The sequence below is a fragment of a genome, unplaced genomic scaffold (genome assembly GCF_019419815.1).
Source record: "Pyrus x bretschneideri cultivar Hongxiangsu unplaced genomic scaffold, Pyrus_bretschneideri_v1 Contig26, whole genome shotgun sequence".
Lineage (NCBI taxonomy): Eukaryota > Viridiplantae > Streptophyta > Magnoliopsida > Rosales > Rosaceae > Pyrus > Pyrus x bretschneideri.
Genome location: NW_025999568.1, coordinates 4703269 through 4722207, shown reverse-complemented (window position 1 = coordinate 4722207; position 18939 = coordinate 4703269). Strand labels below are relative to the sequence as shown.

Genomic DNA, 18939 nt, shown 5'->3' with positions numbered 1-18939 from the left:
ATATTTTTTAGGAATTTAAGGCGGAAATGGACGTATTTTTTTCTTTTAATAAATATCTATTTTGTACATTTCAATTTGAATTAGGAACTCCGCGTACAAGTGGTAAGTCATTAACTACATATACACATCCGGTCATATATGTATTACCATTAGGTATTACAAATTACAATAAAATTACAATAACGAATACAGAAAGAGGAGTTTTTAAAATGCGAGATCTAAAAACATATCTCTCCGTGGCACCGGTAGTAAGTACTCTATGGTTCGGGTCTTTAGCAGGTTTATTGATAGAGATCAATTGTTTTTTTTTCCAGATGCATTGATATTCTTTTTTTTTTCTTTTCATTCTAGCTTATTAATATGGGAAGGGGGAAAGAAGATAGAGATGTAATCAAATATCTGTAACTAATCCCTGTCCATCTCTTTTTTTTTTTTTCACTTATTCTGAAATAAAAACAAAGAAAAAGCGGTTTAACCCTCAGTGAAACTATAAATAAAAAAAGACCTCTGTATTTTTTTTTTAATGTGTTACTGTTATACCATACAACCTCTCGTCTCCTCTACTCACTCAAGCATCAGATCGAACGACTATCCAGACCCGTTGATCTCACTCTCTGCGTCCTCCTCTTCGACAATTCCCGCGACCCTTTGCAGAAAGGTTCCAGCTTTGGTGAAGAATAACTGCTCAAAGACCCCACTTCGAAACTGCAACTTGAAAGCTTGAAACTTTTCGAGTTCATCCTTTTGATCCTCTGCTCTCACGGTGCTCCACGACTTTTTTTCTTTCTTTCTGGATTCTGGTTTTGTTTGGGTATTGTTGAATTTTGAGAAATGAGTTTTGGGATGTTTGGAAATGGAATTCTGTTACATTTTTTGTTTGTGGGGTTCCTTGATTCTTATCTTAGAAATTCAAAGTTTATGTTTTATTTGTACGTAATTTTGGATTTCTGGTGTAGTTGTCTGTGTTTTCAGCTTAATTGAATGATTAGTTTCATTTTTTTTTAAAGTAATTTTGGATTTCTGGTGTATGGCTGTGTTTTCGGCGTAATTGAATGACTAGTTACTTTATCTGGGGTTTATAGAGTTTCTTAGGATGATGTTGTGAATTGGTGCTTTGGTTCTTGTTGTTTTGGCTTCTAGGGAGTCAGAACTCTTGTCTAGTATGCTTTTTTAGGCTCGGTGGACCGGAGTTTTTCGTTTCTTTAGGGGGCAATGAATCCTAAGTGGTATGAGCAACCAAGTATTCAGCTAAACTAACTATGAAGTCTCGAGGGTTTCATAATACCACGTGCACTGGATTTTATGTGCCTTTGTACACTCTTATATTGGTTATAATATAGTTAGGATAAGTGAAAAATATAAATAGAAGATTTCATGCTATATGTTCATTCATACCTTATGATACATAAACCTCAACTTGGCTACTAGTGTTGTAAGGTTTGCTACGTTCTAGGTTCTGAATGAATGGAGTTTGTTAGATTTTTGTGATTTTTTGGTTATATTATTATAGTGAAATTATTTAGTTTTCTAATTGGTTCATTTAGACAATTGTAAAAGGAGTTAATGAATCTCCCCATGACAAACGGATGCTGCAGGATTTTGGTTTTCGGTTAAGTCTGTCATGCTGAATGTTGCTACCAGGAGGTGGAATAAGGATGAACTCCATGATGGATGATATGAACTTGATTCAGCAGGCACAGAGGCATCACTTAGTGGTTCGGGAGCTTGGAGAAGAGATTGATTTAGAAATTGGAACTGGGGATGATGATCCTTCATTTGCTAACACCCCCCTTATAGGTGGTCCACCACGGGAACCTTCTGTTGAGGATCATGACGAGAGTAAGAATATGGTAATGGCTTCTCACCTCCCTAGTGATGATCAAGACATGTCAAAGGGACAGCCAGTAAAAAGGAAGAAAAAGGTTGTGAAAAGATGGAGAGAGGAATGGGCTGATACCTACAAATGGGCTTATGTTGATGTCAAGGAAGGGACAGCAAGGATTTTTTGCTCTGTATGTAGAGAGTATGGTAGGAAGCATAGAAGAAACCCCTATGGAAACGAGGGTAGCCGGAATATGCAGATGAGTGCACTCGAGGAACACAACAATAGTTTGCTTCACAAAGAGGCACTTCGCCTTCAAATGGCCTCCAAGGATAAGGTCATTGCTGACAAACCCATTTATGTCAAAGGTTAGCACGTTCTGCTCATTATTCTTTGGTTTGCTTTGGAAGTTTCAAATAACCACCATCTGAATTCTGCACTAATTTTTTGCAGAGTGTCTCTTAGGAAATTCTTTTCGCGAAGTTATTTTATTGTTAGTTTTCATGTTTATGAAAGTATCCCTTGCGGTTAAGTTTGCATTTGGGATTTTTAAATTTTTAGCTCGTTGCTGAATGAAAACTTTGGTTCAGTGGAATGCTATATTCAGCAGTTCACTATGCCCACGCCTAAATGCTTCTTCCAGCATTGCCCACACTTACCACGTTCTGCTCAATTTTCTTTGGTTTGCTTTGGAAGTTTCAAATAACCACCATCTGAATTCTGCACTAATTTTTTGCGGAGTGTCTCTCAGGAAATTCCTTTCGTGAAGTTACGTTATTGTTAGTTTTCATGTTTATGAAAGTATCCCTTGCGGTTAAGTTTGCATTTGGGATTTTTAATTTTTTAGCTCATTGCTGAATGAAAACTTTGGTTCGGTGGAATGCTATATTCAGCAGTTCACTATGCCCACACCTAAATGCTTCTTCCAGCATTATATGGAGTTTGTTGACATTAGTTTGTTGATATTTGCACATATTTCACACCATCATATGATTGAAAGAAATGAATTTTGAGTTTAATTTTTTAATTGTTTTCCCGTTTGGTTGATTTGTCTTTGGAATTACTCTTAAATGTAGCTCTTATGTCAAAAACGGCTGGATCAATTGTTGAAGCTGCACTGAAAAGGGATCCTCATGAGGTTGAGTTCATACAATCGGTGCAAGAAGTTGTTCATGCGTTAGAAAGAGTGATTGCAAAAAATTCTCAGTGAGTTTCCTTAGGATGGAGTATTGTTTTAGTCATGCTGGTTAAAGGAAACAAAGTCTTATTTCTGATTTCTGTAAAATCTTATCAAGTGACTTTTCTTTTTTCAGTTATGTAAGCATCATGGAGCGCTTGCTAGAACCTGAGCGCATGCTTGTTTTTCGAGTTCCATGGATGGATGATAGAGGTGAGACACATGTTAACCGAGGCTTTCGAGTACAATTTAACCAGGCCTTGGGTCCATGTAGGGGTGGTTTCCGGTTTCATCCTTCTATGAACTTGAGCATTGCCAAGTTTCTTGGATTTGAACAGGTATTAGTTGTTTTCTTGAGTTCTTTTGAGTTGACTTGTCTTCTTTAGGTTGGGTCAAGCTTTTGCCAAATCTTTTTCTTCCTGTGCCTCTGTTGATTGTGTATTCTAGTGATTGGTGCTCATAAGAACACCAAGCTAAATACTAGTGACGAGGTTAAACCCTTCAGATTGGAAGTGACTATGTCTTGTGACGGATTTGCATTGTGCTATTTACCTTCTCTGCAGACTTTAAAGAATGCCTTGTCACCATACAAAATTGGAGGGGCAGCGGGAGGTAGTGATTTTGATCCAAAGGGAAAAAGTGATAATGAGGTAAAAGTCTTCAATTTGTTATATGTGGTTCATCATTTTTAACCTCCTCAGAAGTTGTGAATGACTGTTTTCTAAGCTGGCAGGTGATGCGTTTTTGCCAAAGTTTTATGAATGAAATCTATCGTTATTTGGGTGTTGACAAGGTAACTTCAGCAAGATTCCATTCCATGAATATATTTTTTTCCTCTATATGGAATTTCGATGCTGTATCCTGCATGTCTGGTTTAATGCTGTGTACACTTTAGGACCTTCCTTCAGAGGAGATGGGTGTTGGTACTCGAGAAATGGGATATCTTTTCGGACAATATAGACGTCTAGCTGGTCACTTTCAGGTACCAGAAACACCGGTAACAAACTATTTCTGAATTTAACTTCTTACCTTTTGTGATGTAATTTAGTATCTAGATGCCATTTATGACATTGCTTTTTCTAAATCTGATGTAGGACCGCAGGATTATGAAAATTCGGAAAATAGTAATTAAACAAGCAATTCTATTGTTCTTTTCTATCCTGACAAGAGTGTTACTCTTTTCTATCCTGACAAGGCCATTGTTCTTTCTATCCCGACAAAGTCTATTGTTCTTTTCTTTCCCTACGAAGTCTTGTTTTTTATCCTGACAAATTCTGTTGTTCTTTTTTTATTTCTGTCCATCTGAAGTCTACTGTTATTTTCTATCGGTACAAAAGTTAAGTTTATGCTTATCTGTTTATCATGGAAGATAATTAAGTGATAAGTCTTTTTCTTTCTTTTTTTTTTTTTTGGTCGAAAGTGGTACATCTTCATCTATTCAGTGTTCTTTTCTGTCCGTACAAAAGTAAAGTTTCTGCTTATGTGTTTCTCTTGGAAAGAAGGTTAAGTAACGTCTTTATGTTTTCATATGTATGCCTTACTTATGCAGGGAAGTTTTACAGGGCCAAGGATATTTTGGTCTGGCTCTAGTCTTCGAACTGAAGCTACCGGATATGGACTGGTAACTAATATCACAACTCTCCCATGCTTGTGTTCGGGCTTCCTCTTTTTCTTTTTCTTTTTTGCTTTTTGGTGAGAACTTAATAGATGTGTCTGTAATTGTTGCGGGTATTATAAGCTCACTATGTAATTTTCATCTTCATTTCCGATGATGTGAACAAAGTTCCCATGCTTCTGCAGGTTTTCTTTGCACAACTCCTACTTGCAGACCTCAATAAAGATTTCAAAGGATTAAGGTACCTTTTACCTGACATTCAAAACTTTTAAAATTTTCACAAAACACCATAGGATGTTGACATAGAACAGCACGTGGGAGTTCTTTCTGTTTACGTAGCCTTTTGAAGAATCCAATCCTGTTTAACATAACTTGTAACTTTTGTGTGCATATATGTATCTATGTATGTGTATCCACGAGAGTGAGTATAATTTGTGATTGCTTATAGGTTGTTTTGCAAATTTATTATTTTGAAGATATTATAAATTTCCCTCCAGGTGTGTTGTAAGTGGTTCTGGAAAGATTGCATTGCATGTCCTGGAGAAGCTTATCGCATATGGCGCGATTCCCATTACAGTTTCAGGTATTTTCTTACAAGAAGTATTTTTGGGACTACTTGAATTAGGTCTTGTGATGGAAAGGTTTAGTAATATTCATATCTGGTTTGAATGTTTCACATGAAAAAATTTCCTGATGTCATACTAATCATGTGTATTAACTGCTTGAATTATGACATAATTTACTTGCTAAGAATGTTAAAAATTTATATGTTTGACGTGATCATATCTATTAGTACTTGAGTGATGAATGATCTAGAGAACAATCATGCTGTCAACAATGCTCCGAGCACTTCATCCAAAAGATTATAAAAACAATGAACATAGCACTTACGTAAAAACCAGAGGTTGCTAGTAGTCAATTTGCTAGTATCTTCTGTGGCCTTGATTGGTTTGTATCTTAGGTTGTAAAGATGATATGTTAACATCTGTGACTGTATTTGGATCTAAATAACAAAATAAATTATTTTTCTGATTGCATCTGAAGAAAGAAAGACGATATGAAGAGCTAGAGTACTTGTGCTGTGAATGTGGTGTTAATTTTTTTTTCCTCCACATGGCTATTTCATTTTCTAGTTCCATGCTCTTATTTAGATTCTCTAGTGCCTTGTGTCAGAAGTTACGATTTCCGAGTCGTAAACATTTAGAGTGAATATGACTTGTTATCAGCATTTAATGAATCACATGCCTTTTATCTTCAAATCATTGCATATAGACTCGAAGGGTTATTTGGTGGATGATGAAGGATTTGATTACATGAAAATATCATTTTTGAGGGAGATCAAAGCTCAACAGAGAAGTTTGAGGTCTGCTTCTTGCTGTCTATTTTGCATCTGTTGATTAAATAGCTCGGTAGTTACCTTCAGGATTCATTGTTTACATCTCATCTGCAGAGACTATTCAAAGACTTATGCTCGCTCTAAGTATTATGATGAAGCAAAACCTTGGACTGAAAGGTGTGATGTTGCGTTTCCTTGTGCTACCCAGAATGAAATTGATCAGACTGATGCCATTAATCTGGTTAATTCAGGTTGTCGTATGCTAGTAGAAGGTAATAATTACTGGTAACAACATGCATGGTCGATTTTAAATTTTGGCGTTTGTTTTCATATTCACTAATGTTAGCTCTGTAACACCTCTTATTGTTCTTCTTTTGTATCTAGGTTCAAACATGCCATGTACACCTGATGCTGTTGATATTCTGAGAAAAGCTAATGTTCTAATCGCTCCTGCAGTGGCTGCTGGTTCTGGTGGAGTATGATTCTTATCTTTACAGTACATGCTTGATAGATATGCTTTTCAACATGTGCTGGGACAATGCTATCACGAAGTTTATACGTATCATATTTTTATTGGCACAAATTTAGGCTAAGTTCAAGCTAAGCTTGTTTGTTTATGAAAATAAATGGAACTATTTGGTCTAAAGAAAAATGTAATTCATGTGCTCATGAGATTATTGCTCAAAATCAGTTTCTGTTAAGAATCTAAGAATCTTACATCAAGTTTTCTAATCCATCTCGATAATGAAATCATGAACCTCTCAGTTACGCTTTGATTATAACACGGATTTGAGGGGTCTTAATCTATGCATTAGGTCTAATTTAGCTATGCATGCTCAACGTCACCAGGGGTGTATTGAATACAAAAATCTCACATCAGGTATTCTAAGCTTGCTTCTAATATATGAAATCACGGGCCTCCAGTTATTGCCAATTGATTTTGGGTTGAATACTTCAATGTTAACATGTTTGAGATCTAGCATCGGGTATTCTAAGGAAGTGACATTTGGGAGTTAAAATTTAATTATTTTTGTCTGGCATTTGATGGACCAGCATGAGTTAATATATTTTTATCATTTATATCAATATGGCTTCCGGTTATCTTCTTTTCCCTTAAATTTATGTTATTCCTTTGTTGTTTAATGATAGCCCTTTGTTGTTTAATGATAGCAGGTGGTTGCTGGAGAATTTGAATTGAACCACGAGTGTAATTCAGTGAACTGGTCTCCCGAGGACTTTGAATCCAAATTACAGGTGACACTGTGTTTATTTTATCTTGCTGTTATAAATTTTTTAACTTTTAAGTACTTGTACGAAGTGTCTTAATGACTTCTGGTAGTGTAAGAAACAATATCTTTTAGAAAAGCTAAATAGCCAACACCCCTTCAATGTCTGTCTTAAAGTTTGCTCAAGGTCTTGAGCTGGTTTGTTGTTTTTCTCTATGATATCTGATTTGCATTGTAACTCGTAGGAATCAATGAAACAGACTTACCAGAGAACCCTTAAAGCTGCAGCTGACTTTGGTTACCAGAAAGAAAGTCCTGAGTAAGTGTGTTATTGTATTGACGCTTGCCTTCTCTTTTCCTCTTGAATCTTTGAAGAAACTAGATAACCTCTGGTGTTGTGACTTGTGTTGGCTATGTAAAATTGCGTACCATTAGCGTTAAACACTCGAAGAATCAAATTTTCTTTACGTGCTTGACAGATCTTTGGTTCACGGAGCCATCATTTCTGCTTTTCTGACTATTGCGCAAGCCATGACCGATCAGGGATGTGTATAGAGTGGAAGAAGATTGTTCAATTATTCGCACGCTCCTCAAAGCTGATTGGTGTCATCAACAATGAACAATTATCGGAGGTGTGCATACTGACGTTGGTAGTAAACTGTAGATCTTTACCGGCTTGACCGTGCTGGTTTCGAGATCAAAGTGGTATCACAGATATACAAGGTTCGATTGTAACATAAAAATGTGTAATGTTGTAATAGCCGTGACTCGGAAAGAGTGAGGAAAGGTTATAATAGGAAGAGTGCAAGTGAAAATTGTGTAGTAGGTGAGTAGGGTTAGGGTAGGATAGGAAGCACTTGTGAGTTGACTCAGTTGAAATTTCATGAACTACTTGTTACTTGTGGAATATTTGGATGCTGAACGGACGTTGGAAATAAAATTTATTAATTTGCTATTTTCACGTCGCGACCGATGAAAATGGTGTTATTTTCATGTGTTTATTATTATTTTGTTTACAGACTGGCTCTTAGCCTAGTAGCAATTCTCTTTCCGATGTCTGAGAAATTGGAGGTCCTAAATTTGACTCCTTCCCGTCCCCATATCTGATTGTTGTGTTGTTGATATTTGATTTTAACCAATTAAGCAATAAAAGTTAAAATTTTGATCATTTTAACCAATTTCTCCAGCTTTCGGCTGATTTTATCGACACCAGTGTCTAAAAAATATTGATATTTTTGTTCAAAAAAAAAAATATATATATATATATATATTATATTGATTATTGACAGACATCAAAAGCACGAGTTTACCTACCAAGATGCAGTTATTTTCTATATTGCAATACCATATCTTCTCCTTTGCTCTTTACAAAAGCTAGAATGACTCTGTAAATCTTACCGGCCCCCGAAAGATGGACTGCCATGACAAAACCATCAACTGATCCCCTTTATAAAAAAAAATAAACCCTACAATCTCCTCTTTGTCCTCGAGGCCTAAAGTAAATATAAGGCACGAAATACATATGAAGACAGAGCCCAGACTAAAGCACATTGTTCATCGGATGGTGCTCTCGTTTGGTTGTTTTTACTTTTAGACTCTAGTTAGTGACCCTCTTCGAAGAGTGGGTTGATGAGTCGGACTTCTCAGCCAAATAGTGTTCCAACATATCATCTTCGTCATCTGCCATTAACCACAAGACAAGATGCTTTCTTCATCAGATCGTGAACACAACATTCCTTCATATTTACAAAATTATGCGATTCGACTAATTTTGGTCTCATCAACATAAGACTATATACGCTACAAGGAGAGAATCACCTTCAAAATCATCAGAATCGAAGTCAATCTCGTCCTCATCCTCTTCATCGGACCCTTCAGTGGCTGGAGCTGCACCTTTCTATGGAGGGGAAAAAGTCACTCATATTATTGTTTATTCTTTGAAACTGAGAAATTATATGTTCCAACAATAAAATCCTCACTTGTAATAACCCAAACTTCCCCTCGTATTACCCCTCAATAATATACCATGAAACCAACTCAACCATCAAATCAGACCAGTACAAATTAGTTTAGTTTTCGCTGTATTTACTTGTTTTGGGAAAAACTGAACAATGTAAGATGAATTAATTACCACAGCATGCCTTCCGGTTTCAAACCACTGTCTACCTGTGAGCCTCTTTTCCTTGGGTGCTGAGAGTGCAGACTCGGGCATTAACCTTGAAAATTGATCACCACCCATCAGAAATGAAAACAAAGACTGCAAGCAGAAATATATGATGATCTACTATTGGGGAACTATTAAATTTCAAGAAAGATTCCTCGGATTTATATATTTCTTGATGACTGGGAAGTCTTGGTTAAAGCAGTATCGGTGATGTTAGAGTGCGCGCCACGGGCCCGCCGATCCAAAAATCTAACATGGTATCAAAGCCAAGGTTCGGGCCCGTGCAAGGCAACGAGCTTGTCACCAAAGGAAACAACCCAGGACTCATAATAGAGAGCCGGCCTCTGAGTTTCATTGAAAACAAGTCTGGACTCTTAACATAGAACCGACCTCTAAGTTTTAATTGCCGTTGTGTGGATCTCCACGTGTGAACCACTAAATGGGGTTACACGTGAGGGGAGAGTGTTGGAATCGCACATCGGTGGGTGCAAAAGAAAATACTGGGTTTAAATATGATTACCCCACTCTAACTAATATCGATGCCTTTTGTGATAAAACCCACGGATCGGGCAGGTGGTAAAGTTGGGGACAGTATCGGTGTTGTTAAAATGGGCCCCACGGGCCCGCCAATTCAAAAATCCAACACCAATATTATTGATCACTACTTTCACATGCTTTATAGTGAAAAAAAAAAAAATCTGAGAGTTGACGAAGATAACCTTACTGGAATTATAAAACAATAATACTTACTTGGCTCGTTCCAGTGCCATCTCTGCTTCAAACATCTCTCTCCATGCCAGAAATGTTTCAACTGTAACTGGTTCTCCATGTGGTATGATTACCTAAAAGAGGAAGGAGCAGGAAAGTAAGAAGCAGCTCCTTCAGACTATCTTTTTCAGGTGAACAATCGTTACCAGAGATGCAAACATACAACTCTGAATGAAAAAAGTAAATCCCATGGGAAAGTGTGAAGCTGGTTATGCAGTTTTTTTCACTAATATTCACAAACAGTTGCATCAGATTCAAGCCAAAAATTGCAAGATGCACAAGAGAAAAGATGAACACCCTTAAAATATGATTAATCTTCTAGAAGCTTCACCTTTCCAGATACACAACTCCCGGACCAAGGAGAAAGAAAGAGGGTCCCTTAGAGAGAATAGCTAGCAGTTTTATTGACAACCTCAATGATTTCATAACTTGAACTTCTTCCAGCCATTCTTAGACACGTAAAAACCTCAGCAAGACTTAACTACATTTAAATATGAAGACGTAGGTTTTGGGATCTTGAGTGACACACCCCGTCCCGAAGGAGGGCATGCTGGCCGTCACGTGAGAGTGACGTAACCATTTACACAGTACGGAAGCTTTAAAGATACAATTTCTAAGATGAAACGCCCAAAGGTGAGTCCTAATTTTTGTCCATTCTGTCATAACACCGTTGGATTCGTAGCCACCAAGCTCTGATATCTTAAACCTGGAGGGGCACAAAACAAAGTTGAGTGGGTCAGCAAAACAAAGCTCTTTGAAAACCATTTAGTAAAACACATTCTAACCCCTCACCGTAAAATCTGTATACTTTCCCAAAAATAAAGTATATACTCATATACGTAATATATCTCAAATTATGCTAGACAATATGAATGTATGTCATGCCAAGTATCATAACAGAATGTTCATCATCTCTATGTGAATATGATGGAATAACATATAATCAATTCAACATTCGGCTATAAACATAGCTCATACTCTTTCATTCTAATCAACTCAGCCCTCGGCTGCATATATAGCTCATAATCAACAGCATAACATTTGGCAGCCGGAGTCACCTAACGTGACATGTACGGCTGCATATAGAGCTCAAATCACAAACTTAATAACTGAACCTGCCCACGAGTCGGAACCACCTAAAGTGGTCTGTACGACAAGACTGGGTGTAACGTATATGTACGCTCTAGTGCTACGATCACGTGAAGGCTGTGCGAATAATCGCTGGTCACCTACGAGTCGGAACCACCTAATGTGGTCTGTACGACAAGCCTGTGCACCTAGCTTGGATCCAAGCTGAGCATGGGGTGCGGGAGGTGAACATCACGTGAAGGACTGTGCCCTGCTCATGGCGGGAGCACTAATACCGGGGGTGCAGGTTATGAGCTCTCTAAGCATCTCAAACTATATCTCAATCATATTTCAATCGTATAATTCATCATATCTCAATCATATTCCAAACGTATTTCATATGTATATCAAATGTATGTCAAATGTAGCTTACCTGAGCCTCCTCAACACTATGCAACAGTATGCATAATTATGGTAATGCACATATTAAAATATGATGCATATATGACAGGATATTTAATTCGTATTTCTTTTAAAATACGTTTTCTGGGAAATACGTCAAGCATACGTATATATATACTGAAAAATAACTGTCCACTCACTGATAAGTAGCCGGTTCGTAACCCTCACGCCTATTTTGGTTACATTCGTCGTCCGTACAAGTTTCACCTATAAAAGAATAATTATAAAATCATCAATTAAACGCACATACACAAACATTCGTCAATAACTTTCTCATACGTTGATCAATTTGGGTGTATGAATATACCACGGTGGTCTACACGATGTCACGAACACGTGACAATTTTTAAAACTCAATTTGGAGCTCTCACGCGCCCTGTATACGCGCTGCCCACGTGCGCGTCTTCTTCCTCGCGTCGCCGGACTGGTTTCGTCGGAGGTGGGTGTTTTGCCGGAATTTCTGGGTAAACTTCAAAGTGTCATAACTTCTTCATTTCTTAACCATTTTCGACGTACTTTATATCAAAATGAAGGTATTGACGAGACGAACACATCCATACCTGCCTCGACTCCTAACTCGCCGTGGATTCGCCGGAAAAAGCCTCGAAAGCTCCGGCCAAACTTTGAACCAAGCTTTCCCGACGTCCAAACTCGTCCAACGAAGCACTCCGAGGCTCCTTGGGACCTCACTAAGACATCTACAAGCTTCAAAATCCTAAAAACATGCTAGATTAAGTTTGCATGAATAGTACCTAAATCGGACTACCTCGAATCGACATGAAAACGAAGGATTTCTCACCTGAAAATGGTATGGTTACGAGCTTCACGAGTCCAAAAATGCCCTTGGTTCCTTCGATCTATGGTGGTTTGGGTGAGTTTGGTGTTTGTCCGTACGAGTTTGAAGAAAGAAGAAGAAAGAATGGAGCTCGGGAGAGAGAGAGAGACAAGGAAGAGACACAGGGGGAGGGAATCACGGGAGAGATAGAGACAGTGTGTGTGAGTGTGTGTGTGTGGTCCAACACATGCCACACCACACAAAACAACACTAAACGTAAATGTAACGAACTAGGGGTAAAAAGGTAAATTCACACATACGTTTTTAAAATCTCGGGACGGGATGTCACAACATTCCCTTCTTTCCAAATCGCACGACACCTTTCCACGGTGAAAGTTGAGCCCTAGGTACATCAGACCTTATCAGATCACCGAGTGAGTTGGTGAGGGTGATTACAAGCTTGAGTTGCCTTCAGAGCTGTCTAAAGTGCGTAATGTATTTCATGCTTCGATGCTCCGACATTATGTTGCTGATCCGTCGCATGTGATACCTCTTGAACCGTTGGAGATTAATCTAGATTTGACCTATGCCGAGGAACCGGTGACGATCATCGATTGGAAAGAAAAGGTTCTGAGGAACAAGACGGTGAACTTAGTGAAAGTTTTGTGGAGGAATCATTCAGTCGAGGGAGCTACATGGGAGACAGAAGATCGGATGAGGGATCTGTATCCTAGATTGTTCTTCGATCACTAGGGGTTATGTTTGGTTGTTTTGAATTTCGGGACGAAATTCTATTAAGGTGGGTAGGTTGTGACATCCTGTCCCGAGATTTTAAAAACGTATGTGTGAATTTACCTTTTTACCCCTAGTTCGTTACATTTACGTTTAGTGTTGTTTTGTGTTGTGTGGCATTTGTTGGACCACACACACACTCACACACACTGTCTCTATCTCTCCCGTGATTCCCTCCCCCTCTGTCTCTTCCCTGTCTCTCTCTCTCCTGAGCTCCATTCTTTCTTCTTCTTTCTTCAAACTCGTACGGACAAACACCAAACTCACCCAAACCACCATAGATCGAAGGAACCAAGGGCATTTTTGGACTCGTGAAGCTCGTACGAGTGCAACCATACCATTTTCAGGTGAGAAATCCTTCGTTTTCATGTCGATTCGAGGTAGTCCGATTTAGGTACTATTCATGCAAACTTAATCTAGCATGTTTTTGGGATTTTAAAGCTTGTAGATGTCTTAGTGAGATCCCAAGGAGCCTCGGAATGCTTCGTTGGACAAGTTTGGATGTCGGGAAAGCTTGGTTCAAAGTTTGGCCGGAGCTTTCGAGGCTTTTTCCGGCGAATCCACGGCAAGTTAGGAGTCGAGGCAGGTATGGATGTGTTCATCTCGTCAATACCTTCATTTTGATATAAAGTACGTCGAAAATGGTTAAGAAATGAAGAAGTTATGACACTTTGAAGTTTACCCAGAAATTCCGGCAAAACACCCACCTTCGGCGAAACTAGTCCGGCGACGCGAGGAAGAAGACGCGCGCGTGGGCAGCGCGTATACAGGGCGCGTGAGAGCTCCAAATTGAGTTCTAAAAATTGTCACGTGTTCGTGACGTCGTGTAGATCACCGTGGTATATTCATACACCCAAATTGATCAACGTATGAGAAAGTTATTGACGAATGTTTGTGTATGTGCGTTTAATTGATGATTTTATAATTATTCTTTTATAGGTGAAACTTGTACGAACAACGAATGTAACCAAACTAGGCGTGAGGGTTACGAACCGGCTACTTATCAGTGAGTGGGCAGTTATTTCTCAGTATATATATATGTATGCTTGACGTATTTTCCAGAAAACGTATTTTAAAAGAAATACGAATTAAATATCCTGTCATATATGCATCATATTTTAATATGTGCATTACCATAATTATGCATACTGTTGCATGGTGCTGAGGAGGCCCAGGTAAGCTATATTTGACATACATTTGATATACATTTGATATACGTATGAAATACGTTTGAAATATGATTGAGATATGATGAATTATACGATTGTGATATTATTGAAATATGATTGAGATATAGTTTGAGATGCTTAGAGAGCTCATAACCTGCACCCCCGGTGTTAGTGCTCCTGCCCTGAGCAGGGCACAGTCCTTCACGTGATGTTCACCTCCCGCACCCCATGCTCAGCTTGGATCCAAGCTAGGTGCACAGGCTTGTCGTACAGACCACATTAGGTGGTTCCGACTCGTAGGTGACCCGCGATTATTCGCACAGCCTTCACGTGATCGTAGCACTAGAGCGTACATATACGTTACACCCAGTCCTGTCGTACAGACCACTTTAGGTGGTTCCGACTCGTGGGCAGGTTCAGTTGTTCAGTTATTAAGTTTGTGATTTGAGCTCTATATGCAGCCGTACAGGTCACGTTAGGTGACTCCGGCTGCCAGATGTTATGCTGTTGATGTGATGAGTTGATTATGAGCTATATATGCAGCCGATGGCTGAGTTGATTAGAATGAAAGAGTATGAGCTATGTTTATAGCCGAATGTTGAATTGATTATATGTTATTCCATCATATTCACATAGAGATGATGAGCATTCTGTTATGATACTTGGCATGACATACATTCATATTGTCTAGCATAATTTGAGATATATTACGTATATGAGTATATACTTTATTTCTGGGAAAGTATACAGATTTTACGGCGAGGGGTTAGAATGTGTTTTACTAAATGGTTTTCAAAGAGCTTTGTTTTGCTGACTCACTCAACTTTGTTTTGCGTCCCTCCAGGTTTAAGATATCAGAGTTTGGTAGCTACGAGGAATCCAACGGTGTTCTAACAGAATGGACAAAAATTAGGACTCACCTTTGGGTGTTTCATCTTAGAAATTGTATCTTTAAAGCTTCCGTACTGTGTAAATGGTTACGTCACTCTCACGTGACGGCCAGCATGCCCTCCTTCGGGACGGGATGTGTCATTGAGTGTATAGTTTTCCAGGAATGCTAGAAGGTAAACTCCCTTTATGCTTCGAGACTAAGAAAGCAAATAACCACAAGATGATTAGATATGAAGACGTAGGACAAAAGGCATACATCATCCTTTGCTGCTTCTTCTGCTTCAGCATCCTCAAGACTAGTGTCTTGACAATATTGTTCAGAAAGCCATTCCTTGGCTGATGTAACTAGTGTGTAGATCATAGCCATACCAAGGTTTTCAGATGCCTGTAAAACATATAGATATTGAATCAAATTTGGTATTTTTTGGATAACTTCACATTATCTAATGAGTTGTATTAGGACAGAAAAAATATGCTCACTAATATTTAGATGTTTTAGGACAGATAAAAAACGACACAACAAAAAGCTGCGTAGAGAAGTAAAGAATGCCCAAAATTACCTCTTGCAGAAGCTTTTCTTTCAAAATTCTTAGATGTTCTCCTTGTATACCGCGTAAACTGAAGGGAAAAAAAAAATCAACCATTAGAATAGTACCTCATAAACCATCCTGCATCCACACTTCTGACTTTCCCGCAACCTTACTTAACAACACAATACTGACGGAACTATTATAGTTGAACAATACAGTATTAATAGCAGAGACTCAAGGATATTTTTTCTCGAACTTCTTTCTTTTCTTTGTAACAGTATTTTATATATGCAGTTGCAAGAAGGTACTAAGTAGAACTTGTATTTGCTTTGTCCAAAAGAAAAAGGCAATGAAAATGATAAAGTTCTTTTCCATCATTACTAACAATGAAAAGTGGAGAAGAGCACTATTTTGCACCATACCTATTCAAATTCAAAAGTGGAGGCTCATCTGGGTATCTTTCTGTGTGCGAGAAAATCAAAGCCAGCTGAACTGAAACAGAAGTTTCCAAAACAGCTTATCTCCAGATGAAATGTAAAAGATACAAAATACAAAAAGTCGAAAAAATAAAAAAGAATAACTCCTGAAAATTTCTAGAGAAAAAACAAATCAAGTTATCCAATTAAGAAAGTAACACTAAGGCATTATTCAAAACATCGTATAATGCAAAAAGAAAATACCTGGAGTGGTTGTAAATTCATCTGATTCATCATCCTGTTGAAAAGAAGGCAAAGAAATGCACATAAGGAAAACCTGAACATATGTCTAGTTAAGACGTATACATCCTCAGCTTGACATGAGGTTGTTAAACAATTATGCCGGTTAGAACGTAAACCTACCACTGGAGATACTTTTATTTGAAAACACCTCTTGGAAGTATTTAACCCACTCTCACCTGAGTGTATTTCTGGCACATCAAAAACAACAGAAAAGAACATTCCTATTAGTTTCAGTACTCGTGAAATAAAAAACGATAACATATAACAAACTTTATAACAAATGTTGGTCTGCAGAAGCACCACATAGCAGATACCTTTGAAGTCATCCGCAAGTATTGCTTCCAACGCTTCGATTTCCATCTCCTGCTCTTGTATATAGTCTGTAAATATAGTTGTAAAACACACAGTCAAGTAAATTTCACTGCTTGGAACATAATTAAGTAAAATTTAACAGCCTTCTGATAAACTTCACACATTTCGACCAATCCCATGTCCCGAAAACCTCAACAACAAAAAAGTATGCCATTGAAGCTCCTGGGTTACTTTAAATTCCCCCAAAAAGCAATCTAAGATACCAAAAACAATGACAAACTCCAAAATCAACATAAAAAAATCGACAATTTCAAAATTTTAATTAAAAATACATATCACAATAGAAATTCAATCCTACAACCCCAATATTAACAAAAATTAAGAATATATAGCTTAATCACGCTGCTAAAAGTTATACAATTAACTTAAATCGCGACCCTTTTAGTTCATAAAATCGATAAAGAAACAAAATTTACTAGAAAAATAGGGTAATTAGCATCAATTACCCGTCATGATTTCGAAATTCTTCTCTGATTTCGTCTCTTCTCACTACTCAGAGGTATCTCCGAACCAAATCAGCCACCCTCAAAGAGCGGAAGAAAACCTAAGCTATCCTGAAACGCCGCGTTTTGTTCTTCTTATTTCCTTATCTATTATTTCAATTTATACAGTCTTTTATTCATTTATTTATTTAAAGTATAATGGTTCTATCAAAATCGGAAGGGGAATCAGTTAATCGTGGCCGTCAATTGAAAGGCCTAACATCATCATCAAAACGACATAATGTAAGATAATACGATGAAATGTGGTGGGCCCTCGGCATGCATGAGGGACCAGTGTAGGGATTTTAATATATACCTGTCCGTGTAGAATCTAACCACCTCTTCTCCACGAGTTGTGTCTTACATGCTGCCCAAACCAAAACGGTCGGTGATTAGGGCTATGTTTCTATAATATAATTTGAGATATTTCACTACAAAACATTTACTTTCAAAATATAATTTATGGATTAGAGTAGTTAAGATTATCATATCGAAAAAGTTTATAATTATTTGTATAAAATATATACACACATATATATTATATATTTCATGTCAAAGAAAAAATTTAAGCTAAATTTTATTTACTAGATTATTATTTTGTAAGTAAGAGGTTTTAGGTTCAATTCTCGTCAAATGCGAATTTGAATCACATTATTGCTAGCATATTATGAGGCTAAGCTCCACTCCATTCCCTTAACGTAGATAATATCGTTTGTTAAAAAAATAATAATAATAGATTTTGAAACTCACCTGACTCAGAAACTATACCACAACACTACTTCCATTGTGAGGCGATTTCTAATAGTTGATGAAATGTGGGGTTCAATTATGGGCTTCATATACATTTACAATTCAAAGCTCAAGCAATTGACCTCAACGGGATTTTAAGACTAAAAAGGTCGTAGTAATAATCAAACGGCAACGATTTTTTGTTCATGTTGTTTGGTAACACCTTATCAATCACTTACAACTTAGATGAATTTTATAGATAAATCTTGATATCATTCATCACTGTAGATGAATCTTGAACAAGAATTTGAAAATTGAGGTTTTGTATTGTGAAGTCGTGGGCTATAAAATACTAACAACTTAGAATTTTAATGCTTCTATTATTATTCATCATTATAGATGAATCTTTAATGAGAACTTGAAAATTAATGCTTCGTATCATGTGATCGCAAGAGTCAGTAGTACCCTATTAATTACTGACAACTTTAAGCTTTAACGCTTCTAATGTCATTTATCGTTGTAGATTTAAATAAAATCTTAAGTGCTACATTGTCAAACTATCCAGATACTCTATGATCTTGGACTCATAAAATAAAGCGTTTGCTACACGTGTTATGCTATTATTAGAAACATATACGATCTAGCAATTTTATTGGTAAAATGTCAGCTTACAAGATTAACGATTCAAATTATCAACATGAAAAGGTAAGTCCCGGGATTTTATACGATAAATTTATATTTCTGTATTGAAACAAAAACAATGAAGGTAAAACCGTTAGATATCCAATCCAAATAAACTCATGTTATCAAACATATTATGATGTCAAACTTGACCATATATC

General features: G+C 37.4%; 2 protein-coding genes across 7 annotated transcripts; one reads left to right on the top strand and one right to left on the bottom strand.

The window, feature by feature from the left end:
* The first annotated feature begins 517 nt into the window (after nucleotides 1-517).
* LOC125478717 (NADP-specific glutamate dehydrogenase-like) lies at nucleotides 518-8131 on the top strand. 6 transcript variants are annotated; one of them, XM_048587186.1, is made up of 16 exons: nucleotides 518-763; nucleotides 1596-2190; nucleotides 2899-3028; nucleotides 3136-3337; nucleotides 3563-3649; nucleotides 3733-3792; nucleotides 3895-3996; nucleotides 4549-4620; nucleotides 4800-4855; nucleotides 5112-5197; nucleotides 5887-5977; nucleotides 6065-6222; nucleotides 6335-6426; nucleotides 7124-7204; nucleotides 7437-7495; nucleotides 7656-8131. In XM_048587186.1, exons 2-16 carry the CDS (start codon nucleotides 1629-1631, stop codon nucleotides 7729-7731), a joined length of 1914 nt encoding a protein of 637 aa, XP_048443143.1. In that variant the 5' UTR covers nucleotides 518-763; nucleotides 1596-1628; the 3' UTR covers nucleotides 7732-8131. The 6 variants fall into 6 exon arrangements, with proteins under 6 accessions (XP_048443143.1, XP_048443141.1, XP_048443142.1 ...); XM_048587184.1 differs by having other exon boundaries at nucleotides 7121-7204; XM_048587185.1 differs by having other exon boundaries at nucleotides 519-763; nucleotides 3895-3981; nucleotides 7422-7495.
* Nucleotides 8132-8419: 288 nt separating this feature from the next.
* On the bottom strand, nucleotides 8420-17485 carry LOC103957148 (RWD domain-containing protein 1). The gene is made up of 11 exons (XM_009369244.3): nucleotides 17333-17485; nucleotides 16829-16894; nucleotides 16635-16702; nucleotides 16476-16509; nucleotides 16218-16287; nucleotides 15826-15883; nucleotides 15522-15650; nucleotides 10091-10182; nucleotides 9308-9392; nucleotides 8995-9073; nucleotides 8420-8856 (listed from the first exon to the last, which is right to left on the bottom strand). Exons 1-11 carry the CDS (start codon nucleotides 17337-17339, stop codon nucleotides 8774-8776), a joined length of 771 nt encoding a protein of 256 aa, XP_009367519.1. The 5' UTR covers nucleotides 17340-17485; the 3' UTR covers nucleotides 8420-8773.
* Nucleotides 17486-18939: the final 1454 nt, after the last annotated feature.